This window comes from Gymnogyps californianus, chromosome 3, assembly GCF_018139145.2.
Source record: "Gymnogyps californianus isolate 813 chromosome 3, ASM1813914v2, whole genome shotgun sequence".
In the NCBI taxonomy this organism is placed as follows: domain Eukaryota; kingdom Metazoa; phylum Chordata; class Aves; order Accipitriformes; family Cathartidae; genus Gymnogyps; species Gymnogyps californianus.
Genome location: NC_059473.1, coordinates 35,796,204 through 35,815,199, shown reverse-complemented (window position 1 = coordinate 35,815,199; position 18,996 = coordinate 35,796,204). Strand labels below are relative to the sequence as shown.

Genomic DNA, 18,996 nt, shown 5'->3' with positions numbered 1-18,996 from the left:
TCTGCTTACAAGACTGTCGTAACCAACCCAGATTAATAAATATTACTGGTTTTCTCTCTTTCTTACACATAGCTGTCCCTGGACCTCTATCACACTGAGGATGATATCTACAAGCTCTCGCTGGTGCTGGAACCAAGGAACTCCAAATCTGTAGGTCATCTTTTACTGCATTTTCACATATTGCTTATTTTGTCTGCATGCAATTGATTAAATTTTTTAAATGACAGTTAATGAGTTTCATTATTCCTATTCACTTAAAGCCTTTTAGTGTGTAGGCTTGTATAGTAAACACTGACACTATTTATAGGTATTAGTGCATATTGGGAGAGGTAAATAGTGAAACGTGCCAGATTTCATTATTAATTATTTTTCAACAAAACCTCTGCAAGTCATGGAAAACATAGTTCTGCTTTATGTGAAGATATCCTTTGTAAGTTTACATCAATTATTTATTATGTGACCATTACTTCATTTTCTGGATGCTGGTGCACTTATATAAAACAACACTGAGTCCAAAGATTTGTTTTGGGTAAGCCACAGCATTAGCTGTAGTGTTTTAAAAACTGTTTACTTATGTAGAATTGGCTGTATCTTGGGCTTTCAACCGATGTTTAAACACTTCAGAATAGATATTACTCTTTTTTTAGTGTGTGCAACTAAAGATAATGCTGCATTGATGCATTTTTCATTATGCTTTGCAAGTCTGAGGATACAGATAAATCTCCTAATTAATAGCTGAATTTCATTTAAAACATTACTCTCTTTTGTTGCCAAAGTTTGGGGACTTCTCTTTCCTCTGAGCATTTAATCAGTGCATTAACATCCTTATTACCTATCATATCCAGCATGTGATTCTCAGGCTGAGCCCTCTCAAGTCTGACACCAGCAGAAACTAAGGGTGGCTGGAAGTGTTTAGCGGGGCATGAGAGCAGAGTCCAGTAGTCTGAGGTGACTCATTGCAGGGCTTTTTATGTTTTTAAAGTATTCTCAAAAACAAGCAAGGAAGCAGAACCCCTTAATTTCCAAGTATAGGGCTTCTCTGGGTTTTAAGATAGTTTATCACTCTTGGAGACCAGTTTGAGGACTCTGTGCGTGTGCTTTCAATGGTGGATGATGAGCAATTGTAAGGAAGCTATTGAATATTTCCATAGTCAACACTAATTCAGTTTGAATACCTGGAATTTCATTAGAGTCTCCCATCCTTGTTGGATATGATTTGACCACAACAGTTCCCATTTATTGCAGTCATTCTGGCTCCCTCTTGCTCCCATTACTGCCAGCAAAGCTGATTTGTTACAGCTCTGTGTTGTGGAAGGACTAATGGGCCTTTACTGTAAATGAAGAAAATTATCACGTTGCTGCTTTGATCTCCAGCCTGAGCTTTAAGAAGGACAAAAGCGATATAAACGGTGCTGTGAACTTTAACACTACCCAGCAATTGTGGGAGACTTCTGCATAACTATCAATGAATAACCAGTGACATTGAGGTGTTGCAGCACCCTGATGGGTAGAAAGCTACAGCTGAATTGACAGAAGCCGGACCGTTTGAGCCATACTTCTCTTTGATGGAGTGCCAAAGCACACAAGATATTTTAGAGGGGAAAGAATCTGTAGGGCTATTGTACGTGGAAAAATTTGTCAAAGGCAATGTGACAGCATAGTTATATCATTTCAGCTGCTCCTTGATTTATTGTTGTAGGAGTACAACTCCCGTGCAGGTGCACTGTGGAGGAAGTGCCTCAGGCTGCTGCAGTTGTTTTCAAGGCAAAAGTGGAGCTGATCTGTTAGCATATGAGCCTGCTGTCAACAGGGCTTGAGCAAGACTTTCATTCTGCTAAAACTGGGAGGAGACTCTTCAGTCAGTGTACCAGCCTAAAAAAATACTGAAGAGTGACCTCCAGTTGTAGTATAGCATCTCCCTGTCACACTGTCCTGCTTTTCCCTGCACATTAGTTATCTTCTTGTTGGGAGTTTTTAATAGTACAGCTGTTGGTTAGAAGACAATTCTGCCTGGTGCAGTTAGGCCACTGAAGACACACATAATTTTTTTGCTTTTGAGTAGAATTTATTTCAACACCAAAATACGCAGATGTTTGCATCCGTCTGAAAATGCTTTTTCAGTCTACAGTACCATTAACCCTGTGCTGGTGAAACAGACAGGAGATACAGGCTGAATTACAAATGGCATGACCAGATACAGTGTTTCTGAACATTCAATAAATTCAGCTAGGTAGTCTCTGGACACTGGTTGGTACCTTTCCTCATAGCATGCATTTCAAATACATAAATAAAATTATGGTTGTTCATACAAGTCTATGAGTGAAATAGGAGGAACCCACATTTCCCTTTGGCTAGTGGGCAGTAACATGAAGGTTTTGTTGCAACTTGTCAAAAAATGTAAAAATTGAATGAGGCTTCAAATGAAATAGCCCAGAAGAAAGAGGAAAGCTCCAGTGGATTCTGTCTCTTTCTGCCATTTTGCACTCGGACCAGCAGGAGTTGAAAGCTCTCTGTGAGGACCTGGTAGTCTAGCACCACTCTGACACTTTGATGCTGATGCTTTGAGTCCCTTTAGTCTAAGATTTTTTTAAGAGAAGGCACATTTCAAATTTCTTCTCTGACCATAGCTGTAAGAATATCACAATACTGGCATGTTACATGTTATCATGTACATGTCATCTTTAAAAGATATTGCTGCATTTCTGCATATTTTTAGAGCAAAACCACTTGCCAGCATGTTGGTCCATCACTGTGTAGTGACATTAATTTTAGGATTAAAACATTCTGTAAGTGCTTTTGGCATATAGAGCTGGATGTCCAGGTTCACTGTATTTCTTGTTGAAATTGAATTCTGTGGATATAGGGATTTTTTTCTTCCCAAACTTAATTGTGCAGATTTGTATGATGAGTCAAGAGCCACGGGGAACTGATAAAAGCTGTTCTGACAACTGAATAAGCAAAAGCCAAATTAATAAGGCAACCCACTAACACAACCTTCTTTTTTTTTCCTACCAAACACAGTAAAGTATGACCTTGTGACCATTTTTCATCTCAATGTCAAGGTCTACAATACCTTTATTATACACAATAATAACTGTAACATCTTTACATGGTTTAATTATCTCCCTCTCAACTCATACCAATTTAAAGGGAGACAGATGAGACTCAGATTTCTTGCTCATCAGCTAATACAGGGGCCTTCTGAGGCTGTGGGCCATCTCCCTTCTGATCCAAACCATGCTGAATTTTTTCACCTGCTTCACCTGCTAGATGTCCAGTGGCAGATGCAGGAGAAGGCCAGTACGCCTTGCGGCATTTTTCATGCTAACTGGTGATTTTTGTAGCCTTACCTGAAACTGTGTTCGGGTTTGTCCTATATTTTCTACTTGAACAAGCTGAGCTGCGTGCCAGAGCTTCTCCCAAAGCACTGTAGTGGCGTGGAGGGAGTCGGGTTGCGTACTCTGTGCATGAAGTGAGCTGTCAGCTACCATTTTGTCAAGACCAAGCTGTTTTCAAAATAAGATAGTCTGGCTGGTGCTATCTGCAGAGCAAGTCAAAGGTTAACCCCTTTCTGCTCAGGCCGCCTGGATGAATTAGGCTGTGCATCCTGGCGTATCTCGGCTGGAAACCGGTGGGATTGCTGAGCACGATTCTGCCCCTGCTTCTGCATCCTGCTCTCTTCTTGGTGCTGCACAGAGCAGGAGTGTTAACTTATTCAGGCTGCTGCAGTCCCTCACGTGGCTCCTGGGCACGGTCCCTCCGGCAGGGCGTTGGGGCCAGGCTGCGTTGTGGTGAGGAGTTCCTCAGGGGCTTTACCGGGAAGGAGAAAAGCAGGTTTCTGGGCTTACCTATTTCTGTTGCCCGCTGTGTCCAGAGACCCTCCTTCCTTCCCTCTTCCTCCGAGTCTCATTGCTGTTGAACCCTCTGGAGGTGGCAGTGAGGAAAGTCTGCCTGGTTTTGCTTCTGAGCTCACTGGCTGCTGCCACTGTTGGCGTAGCTGCGAGGTGCCACAGAGAGCCCAACTGAAGCTGTTAGCAGAGGCAAGCAACCCTTTAAAACCTTGCCTGATGTTTTACTAAGCACATTTTTACAGCACAGGGACTCCAGTAGTTTGTGGTTGTAGCTCTGACATATAGAGCTGCTTTTAACAGGAAATTCAACTTCATAATTCAGATTTGAAAATCTTTGTGTTCTAATCCATCTCTCAGCAGCCTACCTCCCCAACGACCCCTAACAAGCCAGTAGTGCCACTGGAGTGGGCATCTGGAGTGGTACCAAAACCTGACCCTACAGTCATTAACAAGCACATACGAAAGCTGGTGGATGTAAGTATTTGGAAGAATATACTGGTCAAAGAGAACAATAGCTTTGATATTGTCATCATTATAATTAATTTCAAGCTTTTCAAGATATTGTTATGGTTAGGATGAATTTCAGACACCCAATAACAAATTTGAGCCTTTACTGATACATTCAGAAATACTTATTTTATTCCTGCAATCAGCAATGGGGTTAGTAAGCAGGTTTCTGGATGCAAAGGAGCAAACTTTCAGGAGCATCCAAAGCCTGGCTACTGTTCAATAGGTTTGATTAGCAAATATAAATTCAGAGGGCAAAGCTGAGTTCTCACAGCTCTAGCCACCCCGTTTATGTCTGCTAACAGACAGCTGGAAACAAAAATACTCAGAAACAAAGACTCACACATTACTCGGTCCAGAGAAGTTTTCCGGAAACCCTATTTCTGGTTTTCAACTTGCTGTCATTTGACTGTCCAGAGCATATTATGTATGGTAAAGATAGCACTGTCTTGGTATCACCTTAAAAATGTGGGCATGAGGTCACGGAGAATTATAGCTTGGATCTTGCAGCTTCAGTTTGGAAGGTGTTGTGTTAGGTAATGCAAACAAAACCAAATGCTACCAGGTTCCTTCGGAGAGACTGAGCCCTGTTGCGTTGGTGCATAAGGGACTTTTAGTGATGTGAGCAGCATGCAGAGGAACCAGGAATGTGTTGTAGATAATGAACCAAGATTTCCTTCTGCTTTTTGCAAATTAATAACTAAGCCTGGGAGGAACTATTAAATTCTGACCTCGTCTGTGTTACAGGTCATTAATTGGGGTTATGTTGTTAAGATAACTTAAAGTGTTCAGTTCTCTCACTCAGACTTCAAATATGTCTTGTGGTTTACTTTTTGTACGTGCTCTTTTTAAAAAAAGTTTCATTTTTCTCTTAATGTGGGATGCCAGAACTGCACATGCTGTTCCTGTATTGCTTTTGTCAATGCCATATGTGTTGATAAAAATCACTCCACATCCAAACCTCTCTTTGATAGCTTGTTTAAATAGGAAGTCTGTCGCAACTCCTTAATCCTTCCAGAATGTGCTGGGTGGGGGGTTGTTCTTGTTCCTGTGGGTGGGGGAGATGCAGTCCCCAATTCCACAATTTTGGCCTGGTTCAGGACATATGATCTTGAGTTTGACAGGATTAAAACATGTTTTGGGGCTATTATGGATACAGCTTACCAAGAGGCCCACACCACTCTGTACAGCTGTCTTCGTTTTGCCAATCTTTGTCATTTACTAGCTGCTTTGAGTTGTGCTTTAAGGCATTGTTTTTATTACTAAAAGTGTTGAATACAACTTGGGTTTGCGTATTGGTTCCCTCTTGATGATGTGTTTTTGAGGTCCGCCAGTCATCAGTTACAGGTCATTTGATAGGTGCTTAGAAACTGGCTTCATCACGTTCTCTTTAAAATAAGGACAATGCAAACACCTTTCAGAGGTCTCAGTATATTAAATTCTTGTCTTTGTCAACCAAATCTTAATCTAATGAGAGAGTTTGTGCTTCAATATGTGTCTTTCAGATAGTCATGTTGACTTTGACACTCATGTTTTTCCCATCAGCATCACACATAGCTTTAACGCCCCTTGCACATCTCTGCAATCAGTAAGACAGAATATAGTAATTCCTTAGCAGCTAAGGAGGGCTTCCATCACTTTACGCGACCTTTTAAATTTGATCCCACGTCTGTTTTTACTTAGTGGTGAGCTGGGGTGGGTTGATGGGAGGGAATGGTTGTTAGATACAAAGTGGTCATGATCTGGATGTCTAAGTATTTAGTAAACAAATCAGATTGAAACAGTATTGTGGCAGAGCAGAGGTGACCAACTAAAAGAGAAGTGAAGCCAAAACCATCTGAAATACTCATGGGAAAGCTGCTGTTGGGTTGTTTTTGTTTTATTTCTTTTTTTGTGATGAAAAAGCATACTTAGTGAAGCAAAGGGAATATGTCACATGGGGCAGAATTTTAGTGACATTTCCAATAAAGAAGAAAAATAAAGCAAGACTAATTATGTCTGAAGAGGTGTGGAGGACCACCACTAGATAAATACTGAGGTCAAGTTTTCTTTAAAAATTAGCCATTTTTTCCTCTACAGTCCAATAAAGGTGCATATTGAAGTACCAAGAAGGAATAAAAGGAATAAAACAAGGCAGCAGAGCATCTGATTAGTAATGTTGAACATTAAGTTACATGTAATTATAAGGTTGAAGAGCTGGTATAAATTCAGCTGGATATTAGGACAATAATTTCTTTTTTTTTTTTCCAGTCTGTCTTTAGGAACTACGATCATGACCACGATGGCTATATTTCGCAGGAAGACTTCGAAAGTGTAGCTGCCAACTTCCCCTTTTTGGACTCCTTCTGTGTGCTGGACAAAGACCAGTAAGTTTGGAGATTTCTTTGTGGTTTTTTTCTTTTCCTCAATTTAAAAACTCTTGAAAACCAAATATTGAAGAAACAGCTCTCCCAAGTTTCTTGTGTCTGACATCTCACTTAACAAACTGAAGATCACAGAAGGCTGAATTCTGTTCTCATTTAACTTGTATGCTGTAGTTGGTTCTATAAGCCCACTCAGGTTGGAGTCCTGCTTTACCTGGTACTTTAAAAATCATTTATGTAATACCTTAATGAGGAATTTCTGCTGGGACTGAGTCAAAACCCCTAGAGTACTGTCAAATTACAGTGGAGATGCTGTATCCAGACCAGGCATCAGACATGAAAAAAATTAATTGTGTATGGGACAGGGGAAATGAGTGTATGTAGCAGAGAGAGGGTAACAAATATTCCAGGAGGTATATATAATATATATTTCCTAGCCAGTTGGGCTTGATAGTTCTTGTTGTCTAGAATCTCTTTGACTGTCAAGGCTGGTGGTCAGCCAGGGGCATAACCGCTTGGTCTGTGTGAGCAGTAAGTCAAGATCCTTCACTTAATGGCCTGGTCTGTGCTCTGATACCATGAACAGGTGAGAAACCAAGGTCCATGCTATAAGTTCAGTGTTTGCTGTTTAATGAAGGATAAGAACCACTGTGCTGGTTTTGGCTGGGATAGAGTTAATTTTCTTCACAGTAGCTAGTATGGGCTATGTTTTGGATTTGTTCTGGAAACAGTGTTGATAATACAGGGATGTTTTAGTTATTGCTGAGCAGTGCTTACACAGAGTCAAGGCCTTTTCTGCTTCTCACACCACCCCACCAGCGAGTAGGCTCTAAGGGTTTTTTTCTGCCAGGACTGTTGTAGCTCTTTCAAAGAATGTGCTTTGTGTGCTGCGTGCTTTTTGCAATGAGAAAATCCTGAATTGTTCAGTGCCGTGAGCAGTGACAGATCTACTCTACTTTTTTTTCCCTAACAGAGATGGTCTTATAAGCAAAGAAGAAATGATGGCTTACTTTCTGAGAGCTAAATCGCAGTTCCAGTGTAAAATGGGACCAGGGTTTATTCATAACTTTCAGGAGATGACCTATCTTAAACCAACTTTCTGCGAACACTGTGCAGGATTTGTAAGTATGTTTTTAATAATAGTATATCTTAAACACAACTTTTTACCCTTTAATGTAGACAGGGTGAAACTGGCTCCATGCATTGCTAAATTCTCTTGGCCAAATATCTCATTGCATTCAGAAGCACAAAACATTTAGTCATGTTGTAGCTGTGCTATCCAGTTTTGTTTTAGTGGTTCCTGAATATTGGTATTTGTAAGAATTACTGTTGCGGGGGGGGGAAATAAAATTATATTAGCTAAAGGATATTAGAGACTATATGAATAGCTTTACTTGGTTTATCTTAAGTTCTTTAATTTGGCTTGATTTCCCATGTAAACAAGCTCAAGGGAAAATGGGTGTCTGGAACAGAGGATGTAGATGAAGCAAAAGCCGTTCTTTCTCAGGAAATTGCACATGGCAACATAGCTATGTTCGTAATTCTCTGAATGGCCATAACAGCCTTAATCCTTTCTCTATTGAATTAACAGATCTTCTAATTTGGTCAAGAAATCAAAAGTGCTTCCAGCAGTTCTGTACAATAAGAATTTTTTAAATTTATTTGTTGGGGTTTTTTTAATTTGCTTTTTCTCTCAGCCATAACTTACCAGATGCCACTTATTAGAGTGCTCTGTACATAGCTGGGAAATGATTGGTTTTGTGAACATTTGTGCTGCATGTAAACCTCCTCCAACTTTTCCACTTCAAACCAAGTATAGTAAAGAAAAAGGAATTACTATGATTTAAAAGTTACTTTAACACACATACTCTGCTGAAATCAAATGTCCACATTTAGACAGCTAAAGCGATAAGGGCAGAGGGCCCATCCTCTGTTTACGTGTGGCCCATGTACAGGGTGTAAACTCAGACCGTCGTCCCCACTCTCCAGCACAGATCTGCCTCTGCTATCAGTGGCAAAATCTCCAGCTTGTACTACATGAACTTTTCCACTAAGTAATATTTCTTAGTGGTTGAAAGTAACAATAACAGCACTGCTCAAGTGCAAAAATGTGCCTCCTTTCAGACCAGCTCTGGTGTTCCTGCTCTTGTCCGTGCTCCCATCTTCCGCTCGCTTCTTTTGCGACACGTCGGTCTTGTTCAGATGCTCGTGGTCCCTATTGCAACCGCTGATCAAGGCCACGGGGAAGAAGGAATTCCACCTATTTCCGCTAGAACTGCAAAAACCTCGGAGGCGACATGGTCAATGCTGATTCAGGAGTGTGCTGGTGGGCTCTTGAGCTGACAGCTCCAGCAGACGGATGGGGCAGGGGCGGTCACTGGCCTGAGCCTATTGTTTCAGGCTGCCTGCAGCCTCAGGAAGACATCATTGCGTTTGTGACACTTGGTTCATGTTTGGAAGGCTTCCATAGCAAAGCAAGGCCCGAGGACTGCCCTGCAATGCCCTCTCCACCAGATATGTTTCTCCTGCATCAGTTTGCTAATTGGCCATTGTTGGATTTTTCACGTCTCTCTGATTACATCCAGTCCAGGAATACAAATGAGTAAGGGGTTGTACAGGAAATGGAAATAAGGCCATTTTTCCTGTCAACTCACTGAGTCATTGGCATTGTCCTGTGGATGAGTTGGGCTGATAGGACAGGAACCAACTACAAAATCTGCTGCGTATTTGTTCTGCATTTCCGTGCTGCTCATCCATGGGTGGAAACCTAATTTCAAACTGATGCACTGATTCACAGTCAAAATAATGTGCACTGACAGTGCAGCAGGATGAATTGACATGACAGTGCAATGCACACAGTATTCAATACAATATCTGTTATTTAAACGATATGAACTTTAAAGGTCAAGCTAAAACCTCATGCCATTAAGCAGCATGAAATTGATATGCCCATGGCTGGTCACAGTTCCGTCCCACAGCTTGAGTTGCACCACATGGCACGGTAGGTGACCAGCCATCCCGCTGAGCTTTATAATCTGAATTTGCACAGATCCTCTTACCTTGGAGCTGGCTCAAGCCAGCTTTGCAGCAAAGCTGTGTCAGACAGACTCAAAGCTTTAGGTCAGAATTCATGACATGGCACTTCAGCTAAGCTTTCGCTGCTGTGTGTAACCACAACAGTGGTGCTGAATTTGAGTAGGAGGAAGGTACAGAGCTAAGAAGGTGAGGAGAAAGCTCTTCAGTGGGAACAGATTAGAGCTTAAATGAAAGAAATAACAATCCATATCTCTTACAGTGATCCTGGCAAAGAGACCTGGGAAAAAAACTCATTGCTGCTCTTCCAAGAGGGGCTGGGGGGCTCCACTGTCGCTGCCTGACCACAGCAACTGCATTCACTGTGCATATATACAGCATTAGCAGGAAAAGAACAAGCAGCAGGCTTTCCATGGACCCTTCTTCCACTGATGTCCCTTCTGTTCTTTATTGACTGTTCTTCCACCTTGTCTAATCTATTTTGCTTTCTCCAAGCCTCCATTTTTCCTTGCAAATTCTTTTGTGCAGTGTATGGGATTTTTTCCCCCAGAATCTTCCTGTTCTGTTTATTTTACTCTTTCCTTTGTATTCTGAGTGTTCTCCAGCTCTTCCGTTTGAACATTTCTTTAATGACCCTATTCACTCCCTACACACTGTGCATGGATTCTTATAAATATGGTGAGGAGCCACATACAATTTCAACTGCCTGGGTGTGCTCACCCTCCCTGGTAATGTTTTGAATGAGTTCAGGATAAATAAACACTGGAGTCCCCAATTTTTTTCCTTTAATGCTAGAGCTAGAAAAACTGCCCCTTCCTTTCTCTGCCTCTCAGAGTGAAAATGCTTGTTTTTATAATGCCATGGCTGTCGATACAGTGCTTCTGAGTGTATAGATAACAATTTGCTAGGGAATTTTCCTACTTCCAAGCAATCCTGATTATGTTGCAGTGAAAGCTTCCCAAAAGTGGGACCACACACACTGCCTCCTGGAAGTTTAGCATTTGGTTGTTATGTATGTCAACAAGGACAGCTTCTGGGAGGAGGCAAAGGTGGAATTTAGGGGCTTTTCTGCCTGTTTCAGCCCTCAGCCTTTTTTTTAATGGAAAAAGTCAGGTGGACAAATCAGATTGCTATGGCTGGGTGTGCTGGGGACCAGTATAGGAACCAAGAACCTAATTTTTATCCCCAGTGGTGTTTTCTTCTGCTGTGTTTGAACAGCATGGGTCATTCATGTATCTGGAGAATGGATGTACACTGGAAATTCCCCCGCAGATAACATTAAGTGAGTCTAGAAGCAGAATGTACTCTGCTGGTTTTGGTAAGCTTGATATGATGGCAATTTTTCACCCGTTCCTGGAAGCAAATGTCATCTGTGCCTCTCCTTCTCTGGTAGTCCTGCTGTAAGAAGTAGAAATAGGGGGGAAGCCACACAAGTTTTATCACAATTAGAGGGGGAGATCTGCCTAACAGGAAGGGTGTTAAGAGCAGTTGTATCCTGTTTGTGCTTTTGTAGCCATTGGTACTTCCTCATTGTGACCTTGTTTTCCTTCCGGCTTTCTTTTCTGATTCCTTGACGTTCTTTTGTCTTTCTTTGCAGCTCTGGGGTATAATCAAACAAGGCTACAAATGCAAAGGTAAATAAATATTGCATGGATTTTTCAAGCTATAGGTGGTGGGTTTTAGCACAAGTAGGTCAACTGTATTTTTTACTAAAATGACATCTGTTCATCCAAATGTTGCTTCTACACTTGGTACTGTCTGTGAACAGTGTCTGCTGGTATGCTATGAAGTCTCACTGCATTAAGGGCCATAGCACCCAGTAGGAACACCCAGGTTCTTTGAGCTAAAGGTCCAAAGCAGCCACTGACTCCATGAGGCGTCACTTTCTACGAGCAAAGACCTTGCATCTTGGAAAACCAAGTGTCCTCATCCTAACACCAAGACATCCTGAAATATATCTCCTGAGACTTGGGGTCAGGAAAAGGTCTGCTGGCAATGCTGTCTGTCATGTACATCCGCATGCCTGTAGTGAAGCCTAACTGGCCTTGCAATGCAATAGTGGCTGAGCTAGAAATAGACTTTAATTCCTAGACTGCCCAGCAGATCTCATTGCAAGATCTTCTCCAGACATTCAACTTAAAAAAATCCTAGAGCTCTTACAGCCCTCTCTGTTGCTTTCATAAAATGTTTTAATTTCTTATGCAGTACTTGCACCATATTGAGCAGATCAGACTAAGAATGACATTGTAGTGGTCCTCATTGGCTTTAAAGTCCTGGACCTATTTATTCCTCAGTCCAGCTCTGGCTGAAGGGCACTGTTGATTTTCACAGTTGTAGTTGCAGCTCAGTTATTCACAGGGGAACATTCACGCTAGAGCTCCATAGTTGTATTTATATGCAGTCTTTTCCCTTAGTCTTACACTGGCTCCCAGGAGAAGGGTGAAGAATTGGCAGTATTGTTTCTTAGGATACACCGTATTCCTGTTTCCCTCTCCACCCATGAACATCTCTTCCTCAGAGAGAGGCGGGGAAAATGTCCATGGCTAAACTAACATATGTAATCCAGCTATTCCTAATTACTGTCATCTGAGCAGCTTCGAAAGGGCTAGTTGCTGTCTATACTTTTACTGGTAGGATGAGGGAAGGAAGATAGAGTTTTGTCACAGCAGCCCTGTAAACTCAACTTGAGATCTGAAAGCTGAGCTCTGTCCTGCATCATTGCTTGTAACAGTGGCCCAGTGGAGAGAGAACAAAAGTGGTTCTGTAGAGTCAAAATTATAGGCAATGGAGCATGAGAGTAAGAGTAGAGCTGCTTGCTCAGATCTTAAAGTGGTCAACAAACATCATTAGTGCCTGCCCTTTGTTGCAGCAGCTACCAGCTGCTCCATATGCCAGCATCACTAGAGTGCTGCACCCATTATGGATGATTTCTGCCGTTGAGCACAGAGCTGTCATCTTCTGTTTTGAACCTCTGACACTGTGCTAGCAGGGGGGAGGGAGGGAGTTCATCTGTTCAGGTCTGCTGCTTACCTCAGCACTGTGGATAACGAGATAAAGCTAGACTGTGTGGTCTACAAGTGATGAAAGAGGTTCTCCACTGCCAAGAGAGATCTTTATCGTATTGGGGGGGGGGAGGGGGGGCGGTGTACGTTTAAGGCAGACAAAACCACAGCTCAGCAGCTACTTCTGTATTAGTCATATGAACAAAGTGATGGGAGAAGACAGAACTCTCACCCATCATGCTAGAGCTGCTGCCCTGAGTGGAATGGTTCTTTTAGCAGGGAGTTATAAATACAACACTTTGGCAATGGCTCACCTAGAACAAAATGTTAGGTCATGGAGCAGCAACAGAGAAATAAGGGAGACGGAACTTTTCAAACAAGGGCAAGGGACACAGAGGATAGAGAGCCTGTGTTTGGGGCACACATCCTCCACCCTTTGGCCCTTTCTTGCAGATAAGATCCGTACTGTAGTCACACTTCAGATAAATGTACCTAGTGAGTGTATCATCTGCAGCGATGCAAAGCCCAGCAGAGGCTAGGTGTGCAGGCACTCAGCCAGTTTCATCCAGGTGGATGATACACGTCCACAGAGCTTGCTCCGTGCTGATGTTGCTTGCTGAGCTACTTAGACTAGTGTTAACCTACAGTGGTCTACACTGACCTCCAGCTGTCCTTCCAGAGGCTCAGAGTATGGACGCTCCAGTGTCTTCTGACCAAGTGTGTTTACTATAACGGGCCCTGCTGGGTCAAATAAAAAAAAAAAACCCACACCTTTTTTTGGAGACTCATGCAGTGGAGCAGAAGCTTTATGCATGGCATACACAGGATCATACCAGTAATTCCAGGTCTCTTCCTTGAGACTAATTTCTGATGAAAATATCATCCCCCTCTTCCCTTCTGCTGCCAGATTTCTATTAATGGCTGCCATGGAAATGATCCATTTTTTGTAACGCCCTTCACACCAAATGATCCATTTCTGTAACTCCCTTCACACCTTCAACGTCCCTCCTGGTATCTGTCTGCTAATAGCCCTGAGGGATTACCAGATAGTTGTGGCTTTCCATTTGGTGACTTGACAATTCCTTTCTTTACAGATTGCGGTGCCAACTGTCATAAGCAATGCAGAGACCTGCTTGTGCTGGCATGTAGGAAATTTTCCAGAGGAACCTCAGTAGGCAGCAACCATGGCTCTCTGCCTAGCAGTCCGTCTCTGCCTCCAGGTGAGAGCACTTTTGTTCCTATTTTAAACCATTTCTGGAATCATCTCTAATGGCCAGTGTCCTTGCTGCCATTTTTAATTTTTCCTTTGTATCAATGCACAGAGCAGCACTTGTACTTTCCACTGTGCTGTGGCTTGTGTTCATTGCTCAGATTACAACATCCCTTTCTGCAGTGATGGCCTTAGTCTCCTGTCTGACGCTCCCTATCCTCTATACTGGTACCCCTATCCCTGCTGAAAAGAAATAAAATTATAATTAGGGAAATTGTACTTCTCCTTATAAGTCACTGAGGGGCAGGTGCTGGGAGACATAGGGCACAATTCTAGCTCTGCCTTATCCCCTGAGCGTGCCGATGGAGGGAGAAGGAAATGTACGCACACAAGGCCAGAATCAGTTTCCAAGCAGCATATGGATATTGCTAGTTATACCACTGCTTCATATAGGGGGTTACCTCCCCCTGGCCCCAGGCTTAAGTTATCTTTTTGTAAAGATCTTGAAGTAGAATATTTAAAATAAACAATTCCACCCTCTCTTTCAGTCCAAGATGAAGTATTTGAATTTCCCAGTGTTGCTGCAGAACACCAGGACCTTGATGGCAGAGCTATCACCCTCGTCACTGGCTCTTCGCGGAAAATTTCAGTGCGGCTGCAGAGGGCGACCACCAGCCAAGCAACACAGACAGAGCCACTCTGGCATGAGCCAGGCTGGAATGATTCAGGTTCCCATACTTTCCCCAAAATGAAGTCCAAATTCCATGGCAAAGCGGGGAAGAACAAAGGCTTTGCAAAATGGGAGAACGAAAAACCCAACGTGCAGGCTGATATAGAGCTAGAAGCCGAGGCCCCACAACACATACAGGATCACAACGGAATAGAAACCCTCCCAGAAAGACAAGAAGCTGAGGTGAGTTGCAGAAGAAGCCAAGACAGTTTAAAATCTGCTAGAGTCTGAGGTCTCGTAAAGTTATTTTATGAATTTCAGGACACTTTTTCATTCAAATTTGCCCTTGGTTCTTGCACAAGAGTTACTTTCAGAAGAATGCCAAATCATCCATAGATACCTATTTTCTATACTGCAGTGTGCGTTTACTGTAACACTGTAACTGGAGGTTTGGCTCTTGGTGTCAGTATGTGCTTTTAGGAGTTGGGCACTTTTCTTTATGAAAATCATTAAAATAGCCTGGTGGATATCTGACCGAATTCTGTGCTGTGGTACCCTTGCAATGCACAGTTCAGGGCTCCATGTTAGATTCACAAGAACTAGCATTCTGATAAATATACTAGTCCCAACTAGGGCAGGATATTGGTCTGATTTCTGTTGCTGTCACCCATAAAGTTTATGCTTCCTCATGCTTTTATTGATCATCTTTGCTAGCATGTAAGTGCCTATTTTCTTTTGGTCACAGGATAGCTGATTGCTCACCCTGAAGCACAGAAAAATGAAGATGACAACAGTAATACAGCAAGCGTTGATGGACTGTCACAGACCACATTTGGCTATGAGAAGCTTTCCTGTACCTCGTACTTTTAAATTCAACCATTGCCCTGTTTTCTTAGCTGAAAGGTGTTATAAAGCACTATTTATTTTCTCACAAGTAAGCCATTTGGATGAACATTGCACGGACACAGCAGAACGGATCTCTGCGCTCGGTGTTTTCTCTTGTATGACTTTTGTGGAAACTTCCTCTACATGCCAGTAAGGATATATTTGGCCTCCTTTAAATATACTGCATCATTTTGGTATGTCTGCCAGCAACAACAATGGTGAGGACAGAAGCCAAACATCTAAGTTTGTTCGATAACACTCCTTTTCCAGAGGCTTGTAATGATCTTTTAAGGAAAGAAGTAGGTGTGTATGTTGATTAAATCTCAGACAACAACCTTTCACAAAGTCCTCTGTGCTGAAATTCTCTGCACACCTGGGGTTTTGAATTTTGGCCATGTTTACATTGCTACAGTGAGCGTATTGGTGTTCAGCACAGTGATAGCAGTTCCCAGACTGGGGATCCTTCAAATAGGCAGCATGTGGCTGAGACTGAAGGAATTCCAAGACACTATGCGTTTGTCTGGTTACACCGCAATGGAGAGGGGTCATCTCTGCCAGCACTGATTATGGTAAAATTAGCATGTAATAAACACCTTAGTTTTAAGTGTGTGTGTATATATGTGTACATGAAATGTTTTTTTCTGGTTAGCAACCTGCACATGTTAAGATTAAATGTACTGAAGAGCAACCTCTACATTAGCTGTTTGCTAATGTAGGATCTAGCACTTGAATTTGTAATGGCCTGAGAAGCAGGTTTGAAGTGGCATTTCTCAGAATCATTAAGTTACTTAAGGAGCACAGCCCTCATCTGGAAAAAGAGAGAAAAACAAAACAAAACAGCACAAAGCTCAAACCTGAAAGGTGCGTTCCAAATTGGCATACACGTATTATTCTTCTTACCCAATCTCGCCACAAAAATAGGTGTGTGTGGGGAGCATACACTCTCAATTAAAGCAACCCAATTATAAGATTTCCTACAAAATTCAAGTTATTGCACCCTTCATCAAGTTAGAAGCCCTCAAGACCAGAGAGTAATTTCATAGACTTCCCTAACAAAAACTGACAGCTGCACTCCTCTGTGGTAATTTGACTGTAATCTGCACTGCGACTACATGATGCCTGCTCAGGTTTACATCTTGAATTCTGCAGGTTTCCTTTGTTTTCCAACACAACTAGTAATGTTGGTAAATCTGGGGGGGGGGGGAAGAACATGCTCTTACTGTTTTAAAGTCAAGAGGAATAAGCACTGCAGAGAGCACCGATTTCCAAGCTAGGATGAGGGCCAGAAGCATCCTTCGCTCTTACTGCTGTGGGCAAAGAACAAGCATTAGCAAAAATATGGTCTTTATTTCCTGTGGTGGGTCAGGTGACAGGTCACAACAGGCTGACTGCACAGCTACCGTTACAGCGTACTGCTTGCACACAATGAAAATGATGTGGTAGAGAATTTGAATAGAGAAACTTGGTTATGATCCAGGCTGTTGATGGATCTGTTGAGATAAGCCTTTTAATGCTTTATAAATGAAATGTTCATGCACAACTTCATTCTTAACATCACGTAAGAGATTTAACCAGCATTTAGTCTGTAGACCTCAGGCCATTTCTTGCAGGCTTTTAAAAGTTAGTTGTAGCTCTTGCTCTGAAAGGTACCTGCTTTCCTATTTCTATCAGGCCCACAAACCATGCCTGTCTTCATTTCGTTGTTGGACAAGAATGTTTCTCGTACATAATCTTATCTTCTCACTTACCTACTCCCCAAGATACTTAACAAGCTTCTTTCCTAAACTGTTTAAAAGGGTAGGTGCTCTATGTTCTTCAGAGGAAGGCCATTTCAAGGACACTTTTTTTTCCATGTATACTGTTATCAAGGCGTAGACTCACATTTAAGTAAGAAAAGTGATGCCTTCTACAGAAGAATCTCCCACTTCCTGGGGGACCATTCTGCTAGCAATTAGGCTGCTTAAGTTTCAACCCACCATAGAGATTTCATCAATACATCTCTTGCAAGCCTGGTAACTTTGGTCAGCTAGGTGCTTACCTCAGCAGCAGTTGCAGATCAAGCATAGACTGCAGGCTCACACAGCTGATCCTTCTAAGCAAAACACTGCAGCATCCAAGGAGAAGGACTCACACTAGGTGAAAATTTCAAGCACCTGCTCCTGCTGGAAACCCTTTGCTTTAGGCATTTCAAGAAGGGGAACATTGACAGTGTGTTGCTGGCAGTAAGCGTTCATGGCCATTGGAAAAGTTGGGAAAAAGATGCTGGGTAGAAATACAGCCTTTTTTCACCACTCCCCCACCCCACAAAAAGGAATAGACTCTTCATAGACAATGTAATAATTAAAAAAAAAAGGCACGTTAGCGGGCTGTTTGCAGCCGAACGCTAATCTTCTAGTTCCACAGCAAGCACCTGAGTGGGGAGAGCTGACAGGGCATGAACAACCATTTTAAGAAGTTGGTATAAGATGAGCTCTTTACCTTGGAGGAGGCCTGAATACATGAAATTAAAAAAAAATCTTTTTCTTTCCTTACTTCAAGTTGATGTCTTTTTCTGAACAGGGGCAAAACTTTTCCTCACCTCACAAAAACAATTTTAGTTCCTCAATCTAGGCAAAGCAACAAAGAATTTCTTGTTTGCCTCCCCTGACTTAAAAGGCAAAACTTATCAGCCATGACAGTTCCCAACTGAGCTATGTGCCTCTGCTGGTCTTGGTGAAATCCTGCCTGCTAGAAGCAGAGCAATTCCAGGAGAGCATCCAGGAGAAAAAGTGTCATAATGACAAGAGTAATGGATTAATGAAGTAGCTGAAGTGAGATACAACCCCAAATGATGCTGGCTACTTCCACCACATCCATTCTTTCCTGTCTCAGGATCTTTTAAGAAACTGGGGGGAGAAGGAGCAGTTGTTTAAAAAAAAAAATCCAAACAAAAAAACACCACACAGTGGAAAGAAGGAAGATTATGTCAAAACTTATTTACAGCCTGATCTGCAAATGCCAAAGAATACAAGCGACAAGAGTAGGTGAAAAATGCAAGTGCTTGGATAGACCCTGTAAGAGATGATTTGGCTGTTTGAGCCAAACCCACTAGGACTTTCTGTGCTTGTGTAAAACCTCTGCAAAGCCTCGTGTTGCAAGTAAGGGAGCTTCAGCTTTGCTGTCAACTTTATGGAGTAGCACTGAGTGCTACGTAAGGAGTCAAGGGGACATCTGGCTCCCTCAGAGTGAAATGCAAAACCAGGTTTGAACTGCAGCTCTCTCTCCTCTGCTCTAGGTCTCTTCAGAGTCTTGCCCTCCTCTGCCCCCCAGTCTTACCCAGCTTTTGGGCTTTAAAAGAATAATCCCAGCTTTACAAAGAAACATCTTCCTAGACAGAAGCTATCTTCTCAGAGGCACCTTCCTCAGGCAAGTGAAGTCTGAGGGAGGGGAGGTAGGGGGACAGTAACATGCTTGCTGACCAGAGCTAGTCTGAGGC

General features: G+C 42.4%; 1 protein-coding gene across 1 annotated transcript in view; it reads left to right on the top strand.

The window, feature by feature from the left end:
* The window catches only part of RASGRP3 (RAS guanyl releasing protein 3), a 63,975-nt gene extending 47,834 nt beyond the window's left edge, over nt 1-16,141 (top strand). The window contains exons 10-17 of the mRNA XM_050893918.1: nt 73-150; nt 4,209-4,325; nt 6,609-6,724; nt 7,695-7,842; nt 11,352-11,388; nt 13,851-13,976; nt 14,515-14,879; nt 15,382-16,141. Coding sequence (XP_050749875.1) covers nt 73-150; nt 4,209-4,325; nt 6,609-6,724; nt 7,695-7,842; nt 11,352-11,388; nt 13,851-13,976; nt 14,515-14,879; nt 15,382-15,390 — 996 coding nt within the window. The 3' untranslated portion in view covers nt 15,391-16,141. The remainder of the gene's footprint in view (nt 1-72; nt 151-4,208; nt 4,326-6,608; nt 6,725-7,694; nt 7,843-11,351; nt 11,389-13,850; nt 13,977-14,514; nt 14,880-15,381) is intronic.
* The last annotated feature ends 2,855 nt before the right edge of the window (nt 16,142-18,996 follow it).